Source organism: Carcharhinus amblyrhynchos, chromosome 20 (genome assembly GCF_965287045.1).
Source record: "Carcharhinus amblyrhynchos chromosome 20, sCarAmb.v2.hapA, whole genome shotgun sequence".
Classification (NCBI taxonomy): domain Eukaryota; kingdom Metazoa; phylum Chordata; class Chondrichthyes; order Carcharhiniformes; family Carcharhinidae; genus Carcharhinus; species Carcharhinus amblyrhynchos.
The window spans coordinates 44,632,362-44,644,674 of record NC_137343.1 but is presented as its reverse complement, the minus strand read 5'-3'; the positions used below and the strand labels follow the sequence as shown (position 1 = coordinate 44,644,674).

The 12,313-nt window shown below is 43.3% G+C and overlaps 1 protein-coding gene across 1 annotated transcript; it reads right to left on the bottom strand.

Moving 5' to 3' along the window:
• Positions 1 to 314: 314 nt before the first annotated feature.
• On the bottom strand, positions 315 to 5,810 carry LOC145356148 (immunoglobulin lambda-1 light chain-like). The gene is made up of 3 exons (XM_080208757.1): positions 5,762 to 5,810; positions 5,278 to 5,622; positions 315 to 939 (listed from the first exon to the last, which is right to left on the bottom strand). Exons 1-3 carry the CDS (start codon positions 5,808 to 5,810, stop codon positions 617 to 619), a joined length of 717 nt encoding a protein of 238 aa, XP_080064883.1. The 3' UTR covers positions 315 to 616.
• Positions 5,811 to 12,313: the final 6,503 nt, after the last annotated feature.

Below are 12,313 nucleotides of genomic sequence, written 5' to 3'. Positions count from 1 at the left end.
CTTTAAAATAATCGGTGAGCTTACTAAAAAGTGGCCAGCTGTTCCAGAACTTGCATTGCATCTGGTGTATTAAAAAATGGGGCAGTGACAGAGTTTGTCCTGAAATTTTGGAACCAGGAGGTTAAGAACTGTCTGCCCTTTAATGTATTTTTGTAATCTGTACTCGCAGTTCAGCCCTTTCATCACAATACCAGAATGTAACTCAGTCCATTAAAAAATATTGCAATATTACTTCAATTTAATGTCATCCATCGTCTCCATGTTGCGCCTGGATGTCACTGACTTTAAATGAAATGTGCAGAATATCACAATGATATAATCTAACTATTTAATTCCCTTTAGAATGTTACCATTAATTGTTTTTCAGGGGAAGAGAGAGAATAACAGAACATTAGTCGCGATAACGGTATAATGATTTTATTACACAGCGGTGTCAATGACATTACACTGAAGCTTTGATCCATTCAGAGTGAACACAGTTAAATTGAAATTAAGGGAATCAGCCGATCTGCTACAAACTGTGATGAACTGTTTGAAATGTTCCACTATTTGCCGAATTTATTTAGAAATAAAACTTTACTAACGGCAAAACACAAAAACGCTTTAGATGCATGTATCACATACAGCTGGATCTGGAGATGCTTGTTTGAAGCGGGTTTGCTTGAGTCTCGTGTTTAACCACACAGGAGTAAAGCTCGTGTGAGTTCCAGTCTGAGGCTGACAGAGTCAGATAACTGCTCACACTGAACGTGTTGTCCGCCTCCTGCTGGATCCGACTGGTCTCAACCCCATTCCCTCTGACGCTGCCATCTACAGTCCATTCAATCTCCGCAGCTCCCGGGTTGAAACCGCTCACCAAACACACCAGGGTCGCCATGTTCTTCGCTGTGATTTGATCCGACGAAGGCGGAAGGAGAGACACAGTGGGGCTCCGTGGACCTGGAAAGTAGAGACAAGGATCGCACATCCATTAAAAATCAGCATAAGTGACTGAATCATTGTTCCACCTTCTTCAAATTGTTTTTTTTTAAGTCGGTATTATTCGACACAAATGTATAGATTTTATACATTGGAGTCTTATTGATGCCAAATGCAAAAAGGCCGGGACTCTGGTTTCTGGAACATATACAACCTAAGAAGGTTTTTCTTTTTTCCCTGAAAGGACAGGAACATACAAATAAAATCTGATCTAAAGGAAATAGTGGAGTTTGAAATATTAAAGAGAAAAATAGGAAGGAAGATTCAATGCACCCACTTGTGATCTGAGGCAACGCAGCCCGAGCCAATGTCGCGAACACCGAGAATTTCAGAATAACACTAATCACTCAGAATTTGGGGTCAATATTGGAACCTATGCTGACGGCTACATTTCTGTAGTTTGCAACTCCAAAACCTCGATTCTAAACAATGAAATCGATTGTTTGCTTCTGTCACCATTTACTTCTCTGACGCAAGTCCAACAGACTGGACTGATATTTGAGCTTGTGAACATTCTTCGCCACGGCTTCACCCCGTGTCCCGTCCAGACCAACAGTGACGGTGTTGCGTAAATCTTAACAAATATCTCCCTGTCGCAATGGAAATATTTGGAGACATTTTTTTCGGAGTGGAGTGTCACAAACGATTTGTTGCAGCTAAGAGGAAGAGTTTCTAATAAATATTGTAAACAATTCTAATATATAACAACATAACTTAATGACACCCTCAAAAGGCCAGTAATAAACCAAACATGTCCTCATAATTATTTATCTCTCACACCTTGTCGTCAAAGCAGATGGACTGTGAGATCTTTATGTGCTTAAGTAGGGAACCATGATTCTGACATTGGAAGAATGATTCTACTTCACACTTAATTGTGAGGATGTTCTGAGGCCGTGGTCGGCGCTAAGTCAATGCAGGTTTGCATGTTCGTTCCTTTGACATTAGTCGATATTCGCAAAGCTGAAAGGGCGTTGTGTCAGAATCTTGTCTCTTTAAGTGACCATTTACCGCTTAAGTTACCATCTATCACAGTCAATGGGGAAACGCTCAGTAAATACGTTAATATATTGTGAGGCTTCGAAGAAAGGGTTCAGAAATAAATATCCATTTCAAACTAAAAGTATCAGGCTAACCTTTTACAATTCGCCCTGACATTGAGGTATTATGTCGGCGACAACAGCAATATGGGTTTTGTCGCTGTCGGTAAAAAATCGATTGTCTTTGGAGCTAGAAATTGGTCTTATATTTTTGTTGGAATGTAATTTGGATGTTGAAATTGAGTCGGCAGACAAATGCCGCAAGTCCTTATTTCAAAACTGGTATCTTCTTCCTGCGCCCCCGAGAGTTTCGCTGGATAATCTCAAATGTTTGCACCGATGAGCAAGTGTGAAGATCGACTTCTATTTAGTGGACTTAAGTGAATTATTTTTACACCGGCATTTTCACCAGATCTGATTTCTTAAAGTAACAACTCAAATATTCAAAAGCATTTTTTCCCTTTTTGCCTCATGCTGGTCCATTTCACCGTAGTATCTATCGCCCAGTAAACAAATGACTTGAAGAAGCAAGTAATAAAAAAGGGAAAGTAAGATTGAGAAGGGAAGAGACCCTGACCACAGTTTTCCAATCGGGCCCGGAGCAGGTTTGACTCTCGGAGGCAGGAAGAGAGATGAAATTGTCAAAGGGCGAAAGGGGGGTGGCATAATTATAGGCCAGTGAACTTAACCTCACTGAAGGGAGAACTAATGGAATAAACGCGGCATAATCAAATATAGCGATCACGGCTTTGCTGCCGGTAAATCTCACCCCAAAGCGTTAATTGGTATTTTTGAGCAGGTAGTATGAAGCGGTGAATGACGGCAATATTTTTCGCATAGTCTACATGGATTTTAACAAGGCCCTTGTTAAGTTCACACATAGGATGAACAGGTTGGATCCGAAATTGGCTCAGTGGCAGGGAACAAAGGGTCCGTATATCAATGAGTGCCTGTATGATTGTTGTTCGGTGATACAAATTTGGCAGTGTGGTTGCGAACAAGAAAGCTGGATAATGCAGGAAGACAATGGACTAGTTAGATTAGTGCACCGGCGACAAATGGAATTAAATGCCGAAAAGTGTGAGGAACTGCACTTCAGGAAAACCAACAAGACAAGCGAGTACACTGTACAGATGGGAAAATGCCGAGAAATGTAGAGAAAATTAGTGAACAGAAAACGCAGGTCCACAGATTCTGAAGGCGGCTGAGCAACTGGATATAGTAGCAAAGAAGGCATAGGAGGCATTTACATTTATAAGCTGAGGTAGAGATTGTTAGAACTTTGAGGTTATGCTGAAACTGCTGGAAAGATGCATAGGAAAAATGTAATTGTACGAGAACGAGTACAGGGAGATCTAGAGGGATGTCGGCTGGAATGGAATATTTAGTTATAAGTAAGTATTGAATTGTCCCTTTTCTTCGGAACAGACGAGGCTGAAAATAAACCCAATTGAAGGCATAATATTCTGAGGTGTCTGGGCAGAATGGACCGGAAAACAGTATTGCCAATGGTTGAGGGGTCGATAAGAACAGGACTTGGATTTGTCGTTAGAAGTAGAAGGTTTCGCGGAGATTGGAAAGGAATCGTTTCACGCAGAGGGTTTGGGGATGTGGAACCTACTGCCGGAGAGGCTGTTATTGGCAAATTAATGGACACTTAAACGAACATAGAATGTGTAATTTAAAGGCTAATGAATAAATGTTAGATTGTTCCTTGTGAACCAGTGCAGACACGATTGGCCAACTAGACTGCAACAATTTTCCAAAGATATACCATTCTATGATTTTGCGAATATATTATATTGCTTTTCTCCCTCATTGACGTACAGGCGCTACAGTGTGGATATCTATAAGGTACACTGCCGGAACTCCGACAACAGCTTCCAAACCAGCCATGTCTTCCACTGGACGAACACACGGGCACCAGATGCACGGCTACAACACCAGGTGGCAAACCCCCAACAAGCCACACAGCATACCAGAGTAGAACTGTACCGCCTTTCCTTCACTGTCGCCTGGCCAAAACCTCTTAACTCCCTTCCTAACAGCTCTGCGGTGTACCTATGACACATGGACGACATCGGTTTGATAATGCGGCTCACCGTCACTGTATCCGTGGATGATAGGCGTGGGAGATGGGGGTGGTGAAATGAATGTTACCTTTCTGATCACATCCCATGAATCAATATTGGCAGTAATCTCCATCTTTTGTTCTATTACTACGAACTGACACTCAGAGAACCAACAACAATCTGAACGAGTCCACAACAATACTCAAAAACCTGACAACCTTATTCCGGGACATTCCAAAACAACTGATTGGATGGGAAGAAAATGAACCGTAATTTCCGAAGAAATCAAATATTCCGCACATCATTGATGTTTGTTACTATGTGATCCAGTAACAATCAGGGTCGATTATGACTGGCGGAATTCCGGCAACAATATGGTTATTTTGCACACCCGGGATTAATGCAAAATATTAGGCTGAGAATCTTGTACTGAACGGTTTTCAGTGAGTTTGGGGACCAGTGGGAGTGAGTCGCACCCAGTCACCACACTATAATTCCGCAATCATAATGCAATCTTGCTTTAAATGGAATGAAACAGCCTGATGTAAACGCTTTGAATGCAATTCTAACCCTTTAAACCAGACTACAGGGGCAGCGTATGAAAGAGCCTGAACCAATGTGTCCCTTCATACAATCATGGAATAAGAGACCACACTAGGTGGCCGATTGTAGCTTGTACAAACTTCCCCATTTAGCTCATTTGCATGCCTGTTTTTTCACTTTTGAAATGTCTATTGACTTGCTAATTATAGTTCCGCTCGCAGTGTTCATACAGCTCGGGCACTCCACTCCTAACACTGGCTAAGCGAAGGGAAACATTCCATCTTTCTAGCAATCGCATTCTCAATCAACTCCTCGCACTGCCGGCTGGATCAGATGGTTCAAAATTCTGCACGTTCCCAGCAGGTCAGACCGGAAGCTTCCAGTGAAATGAGCTTCACTCGTAATTAAAATGCCCCTTTACCCTATCATATAACTGCACACACTCCAGAAAATCGCCGAAGTTCTGAGCCCAGCTATCACTGCAATATCATTTGCTGCTGAATCAAAGATCCCCCATAACAATATTTTAGGAGCAATCATTTTGATTTGCACGAATCCAGTCAACCTATCCGACCGTTTCCAAGTACATTTTGTTATTTAGAAAGCGTCACAAATGTTAGAGGAGAGTTAAGTGATTTACTTACTGCCCAGATTCAACTTCGTTCCTCTCCCGAAGATGAATCTATATGGACTGCTGAGCCGAGTACCACAGTAATAATCTGCAGCGTCCTCCGATTGCACGTTGGTGATGGTTAAATGCATCTTGTTACTTGATGAGTCCACAGACCCGGCGAATCGATTCGGAATACCCGAAGCCAGACCAGAGTACTGGGACCAAACAAGCACAGGGGCGCTGTCGGGTTTCTGCCAGTACCAGCTCGGGTAGCTGCCAATGCTGCCTCCGGACATGGTGCAAGTGATGGTGACGGTCTTTCCCGGTGAGGACGAAATGGATCCTGGTTGGGTCAGGACAGGATCCGCAATTGTACCTGGTGAAATGCAAAGTATTGTCAGTCACACTGTGAAATGTTGAATATAGCTCACAATTCAAGTTCGTTAAAACACAAACGCAGAAGCAGATAATGTGAAAAAAAATGAGCGTTACTTCAGGCCGACGCCCGTACTTACTGTGGAAACAGAGTATCAGTGCGGCGAGAACTCCAATCGATTGTGTCATGGTGAAGGTTTGGGGAGAGGAAGAAGGAAAATTAATCCTGACACGAACGCGCTTCTGAGTCCATTCCAACCTCTCCTTAAAAAGACTCAAACACCGCAGGGCGAATGAATATTAATGACGTATGCAAATTTCCTGTCACGTGTTATTTGGTCGACGATCTCCATTTCGGTATTGTCTGATATTTGCAGAATGAGCACATCAGCCATTTTGGAAAAGAAGAAATATAAATCTCCCAAGGCGCAGAATAGCATGTAAAATGGCTCAATACCCAACACAAGCCGCCCCGCAAAAAAAACCAAACGGTGCTGTGAAAGGTAAAAGAGATTAAATGGAGTGTGGTTTGATCTCTGGCAGCCTGCAGATTACAATAAATAAATGTTGCGGGCAGTGAGCTGTTTAATAGGCGTAATGTCCTTGGTGAATAAATTAAAGACGAAAAGTGTGAGTTTAGATTTCACGTGCACACAGAGAGGCGTAAAGCCACACTTCTTATTGGGTTTTCGCGATGATGGATAAGATAGAGAGATAGATCGATTGACGGACAGAGGAATAGAGAGATAGATCAATAGATAGATAGAGGAGAAACAGACAGATAGATCGACAGATCGATAGATAGATAGATAGACAGACAGATAGACAAATAGATAGATAGACAGAGAAAAAGATAGATAGATCGACAGATAGATAAATAGATTGTTAGATAGGTAGATAGAAAGATGGATGGATGGATAGATAGACAGACAGATAGAGAAATAGATAGATAGACAGACAGATGGATAGAGGTAGATAGTCAGATAGGTAGATAGATCGATAGATAGATAGATAGATAGATAGTTAGATAGATAGCTATACGAACTGAGTGAATGACAGGCAATCCAGGAGAAACATTACCTACCTTCTTTGCTCTTTGAATGTGATTGAAGTGCCAAGACTGCCCACTCAGCTTTATTCAAGTGTTAGAAACCCACGGCATACACAGTGAGTGCGGCCTTGGCAAAGTGAAATGCTCTAGGAAACAGAGCTTTCGCATGATTTTCATTGCTTGATTTGAGGGGTACATTTCCTGGCATAGGGAACAATGAGTTTGAGAATGTCAATGCATTTGCCGACGTCGGACTGAGCTGAAGTTGCAGATTTTTTAAAATCAGATTTCTGATGACCGGTGACCCACCCCCGCAACACCACCCTCTCCTCCCGCCGCACGACAGTATTGCAGAAGCTTTCGTACAATGTTCTATTACTCCCTCATTTGAAAAGTTAAACAAAATCAAGCAAACCCTTTAAATGTTGATAACATTAGCTTGTCACATACCTTCACCCCATGTGTCCTTGAACAATTGGGAGAAGTAACATTTTGGTTATGCAGCTGAGGCGCACAGAGGAGAACGAGAAGAAATGAATTAATTACTTCGCCTGGAGAGCTGCCGATCGCGGTGCAGATACAGTTGTGTCAGTGTAAAGAATTCGAGAAGGGTGATCGCAGAAAGAGGGCAATCAGCCCATCACATCCATGTCGGTTCTGTAAAGGAGCGATAGAACTGGAATTTCTGTCTTGGTCTTACTCCAGTTTTCGGCATATTTTCTACCTTTCTGACAGAGATTGTTAATTCCTCTTCCACCAGCCCTTAATCCAGTTGTCTCCAGATCATTAAGAATCGGAACATATTTACCCAGCACCAGCCCTCTTCTGTTCCTGATCCCGAGGTATTTCAGATGTTTGCCTTCTGGTGATCAAACTTCCCGACATTTGAAGCAGCTCCTACTTTCTTTATCCAACACCTTTAAGAACATCTTTATCAAATCTACTGTGCGGCTCTGAGGAGAACAACTCCACGTTTCTCGTCCTTACATCTAACTGAGGACTTTTATCCTGGAAACATGCTAATACACCTTCCTGCACACTCTCCAAAGCTCTCAAATACTTTTGAAGAATATTGTCAAGAACTGGACTAATACTCGAGCTGGGGTCTAACAAAGATAAAAGGGTTAACACATTTGCTTGCATTTGGACTCGGTTACTGGAATTTTAGTGACTCTTGTGTGGACAGAATGAAGGGTGGGGAAGGAATATTAAAATTTTACCATCAGTGGGAACATTTCCAAACGGCGGTCAGGGAGAGGGATCAGGAACAGATAATTAAAGTTGTTAGGCTGAAAGTTATCGCAGTGTATTTCCTGAAAGGATATGTCTCAGGTCGACGTCATGCAGTGCAGTCAGTACCCAGGGAGTGAGAGGTTTAAGGCCTTGCCCGTGGGTGGAATGTACAGAGTTGACATCTGCAGTGTGGAGAGAGGGAGAGAGACAGATACTAGTTCAGTTTAATGCAACAAGACAGCAGAAGCGAGAGAAGAACCACCCTCATGGCGTGTGAGTCGAATCGGAAAATGATTGGCATAGGGCCAGGAATGCAGGCTAAAGTTGACTGAAGACGGTATGCAGCTGAAATTACAGACAGAAAGCGGGCCCACTTCAAGGAGATGTTAAAGTCCCAACATCTCCAATGACTGCGCCCAAGTGGGAGAAAAAGTGTGAAACTTTGCGATTAGTGACAGAGCTAAAGATTGGGAAGAATATAAAAACCGACAAAGATTGACAAATAAAGTAATGACAAAGGAGAACTTAGAGTATGAGAGAATGTTAGCTGGAGATATTAAATGAATGTAACTTGCTTTTAAAAAGGAAAATGCTCACTAAAATGAGTGCTGTTACTCTGGAAAAGGAACGTCGAAAAATCATTATACGAAATGAGGAAACGGCAGAAGAATTGATATGTTTTCTCTGCCTTGCTGTAGAATATGTAAATAATGTCCCAGAAATACTTGCAGGTGAAGAGGGAGAAAGGAGCGAGGAACAGAAAGCAATTACAACCACCAGGTCAATGCTACTGAGAAAGCGGTCAGAACTAAAGGCTGTCAAGTCATTAGGACATGATAGAGCTGGGTAAGATACCCTTCGGGGGAGTGGATGCAGACGCGAAGGGCCGATTTCCCTCTGTCCGCATTGTAGTTATTCTATAAGGCAAATGGGATGCTGGCCTTCATAGCGAGGGGGATTGAATATAAAAGTAGGGAGGTCTTGCTGCAGCTGTATAGGGCATTGGTGAGGCCGCAGCTGGAGTACTGTGTGCAGTTTTGGGCGCCGCACCTGCGCAAGGATATTTTGGCCCTGGAGGGAGTGCAGAGGAGGTTTACTAGGCTGATACCGGAGTTGAGGGGATTGAGCTATGAGGAGAGGCTGAATAAACTAGGCTTGTACTCGTTAGAGTTTAGAAGAATGAGGGGAGATCTCATTGAGACGTATAAGATGATGAAGGGAATGGGATGGATAGGATAGAGGTGGAGAGACTCTTCCCGCTCAAAAAAGACAGTAGGACTAGGGGGCACAGCCTCAAGATAAAGGGGAGGCGGTTTAGAACGGAGTTGAGGAGGAACTTCTTCACTCAAAGGGTGGTGAATCTCTGGAATTCTCTGCCCGTTGAAGTGGTGGAGGCTGCCTCGCTAAATATTTTTAAGAAGCGGGTTGATGGGTTCTTGATAAGAGAGGGGATTAAGGGTTATGGGGAGAGGGCGGGAAAGTGGAACTGAGCTACAACAGATCAGCCATGATCTTATTGAATGGCGGGGCAGGCTCGAAGGGCTAGATGGCCTACTCCTGCTCCTATTTCTTATGTTCTTATGTTCTTATTACTCCACGAGATCGGGAAATAGCATATCTATCTCCTCTATTCAAGAAAAGAAAGAAACTGAAAACATGTAACTGCAAGCCAATTAGCCTAAGATCTGTCAAAAGTTAAATGCTCAAATCTGTTATTTGAAGGTTATCGCATGGCACTTGCAATTATGTAGAGCCAACATGGTTTTGTACAATTGAAGCCATACTGTACTAATTTCATATACTTACTGGAGCAACTTATTAGTAACGTGAATAAAGAGGAACCTGTAGACTTGGATTTCCAAAAGGTATTTAATAAGAAACAGTTTCAAAGATACATTATGAAATGTCAAATAGGAGGTCATCATGTATAGGATAATATTGATCACGAACAGAGGAATGGTTGCCTTACAGAAACAGAGAGGTGGGGTAACTGAGCCATTTTTTTGTAGGGGGGGAGGGGCAAACTGTAGCCGGCGGTGAATCACAGGATTACAGCTGGGGCCTAAAATGTTATCAATTTTCAGAAATGCCATGGATGATGGGAAGGATTGATTGCAACTTTTTCTCACGAATTTAACACAGGAGGGAAAGTAAATTGTGAAGCGAGCAAAGATGGTATCCAACAGGATTTAGATAGGCTACGGGAGTGGTAAAAAGAAACAGGTAGAGTATAATGTGGTGAAATGCGAATTGGTCCACTTTGGCAGGAAGAATGGAAAGCTCAAATTATTCACACGGAGCTGAGAGTGCAAAGATCTGCAGCCCTGGGGAATCTGGGTGCCCCGGAACGTGATTCACAAAGCTTTAGCATGAAGCTTTAAGTGATTACGAAAGCAAACGCAATTTTATCACCTATTGCAAGTGGGATGGAATATAAAAGTAGGGAAGATTCGCTACAAATTTGTCGTGCTTTGTCGCGAGCACATCTAAAGTACTTTCCTGTTGGCCCGGGTACCTCAGAACGGATACAATATCACCAGCAACATTCGGAGAAAGGTGCCCCCTTCAGATGAAAGGGATATCATATTGGGAACAGTTGGAGAGTTGGGTCTTGTACCCATTAGAGTTTCGGAGAATTCAATGTGATCCTGCTGAAACACCTACTATCCCGAGGGAAGTTGAGATGGTGAATGCTGAGGAAGTGCCTCCCCTCCAAGGAGACTGGAAGGAGGGGACATGAATTAAAATAGGAGGCTTTCCAGTTGAGATGGAGATGAAGAGAATTTCATTTTCCGTAGAAGACATTAGTCTGTGGAACTCTCTTTACCAGGAATATCCCATCGTGAATGGTAGTGGATAATTAAACAACTCACTGGAAGAGAAGACATCACAGATGTACCCATCCTCAACGATCAATGAGAAAAGATAAGGCTAAAGCCTTCGCAACAATCTTCTGTCACATCTTGGCCTTCTAAAGGAATGGTCAACATCGCGGATGTCAAGCTTCAGCCAATTCAATGCGCTCCACGTGATACCAAGACATGTCCGAAAGCTGTTGGATACTGCAAAGGCTTTGGACCCTAACAATATTCTGTCAACAGTCCTGAAGACTTGAGCTCCAGACCATGCCGCTCCGCCTGTCAAGTTGTTTCAGGGCGTCTACTACACTGGCATCTACCCATCATTGCAGAAAATTGCCCAGTTATGTCCTCTATGCAAAAAGAAGGGCATCTCCAACCTTATTCATCAGCCATCAGGCCCCTCCAGGTCATCAGCAAGTTGATGGAAGGGGTCATTAACAGCACAATCAGACGGCAGGAATTTAGCAGGAACCTACTCACTGACACATAGTTTGGATTCCGTTAGTCACCCAGCGCCTGACTTCATTACAACTTTGAGTCAAACATGGACAAGAGTAATTGAATGTCAGATGTGAAGTGACTGCCTTTGACGTCAAGGCAGCACGGGTGGAATTAAGGAGCTCGAGGAATAATGGAGTCAATTCGATTCAGAGGGAAATTTCTATGCTGGCTGCAGTCATACCTGGCACAGGGAAAAGTCTTGCTGTGGTTGGAGTTCAATCCTCTAATTTGCACACTTCTCTGCAAGAGTTTCTCAAGATGATATTCCAGGCCCAACTATCTTCAGCTGCTCTACCAATAACGTTCCTTGCATCATAATGTCAGCAATGAGGATGATCGCATAGTGTACAGTACCATTCCTGCATCCTCAGAGAATGAAGTCGTCCATGTCCAAATGCAGCAAGTCCAGTACAATATCCAAGCTTGGGTTGACAAGTGGCAAGTATCCTTCGGGACAAAGTAGTGCCAGGAAATGGCCATCTCCAACAACTAATCAATGTCTCTTGACATCCAACGGTAATGCCGCCACTGTCGACTTCCTAAGGCCGACCATTGACCAGAAACTGAACTGGTCTCGACATTTAAATATGGTGGCTACAAGAGCAAGTCGGAGGGCATGAATCCTGTGGCAAGCGTCTCACTTCCTGACTCCCAAGCCTGTGCACCATCTGCGAGGCACAAGTCAGGAGTGTGATGGAATATTTGCACTGGCCAGGAGAGTGCAACTTCTATAACTTTCAAGAAGCTCACACCATCCAGGAGAAAACTTGACTGGCACCTCTTCCACAAACTGCTTCCGTCACGATGAACAGTGGCAGCAGTTGGGACCATCTGCACCATGTACTGCAAAAACCCATCCAATATCCATGGGCAACACCTTACAAAATCACACCTGTACCGTCCAGAAGTACAAGGGGAGCAGACACATGGGAACACCACCATCTTCGCGCTCTCCTCCAAGTCATTCACAACCTGACCTGGGGATATATTGCTTACTTAGACCACAGGGATGGCGCTGATTCAACAAAGCAGTTCACCACCATCAT

What these genes read in the sequence shown, in the direction of transcription:
- LOC145356148 (XM_080208757.1), bottom strand. Translation starts at nt 5,810, where the DNA reads ATGACACAATCGATTGGAGTTCTCGCCGCACTGATACTCTGTTTCCAC. An exon ending in ACTGATACTCTGTTTCCACA is followed by an intron (nt 5,623 to 5,761) that starts GTAAGTACGGGC and finishes GCATTTCACCAG; the next exon opens with GTACAATTGCGGATCCTGTC. An exon ending in AACGAAGTTGAATCTGGGCA is followed by an intron (nt 940 to 5,277) that starts GTAAGTAAATCA and finishes TCTACTTTCCAG; the next exon opens with GTCCACGGAGCCCCACTGTG.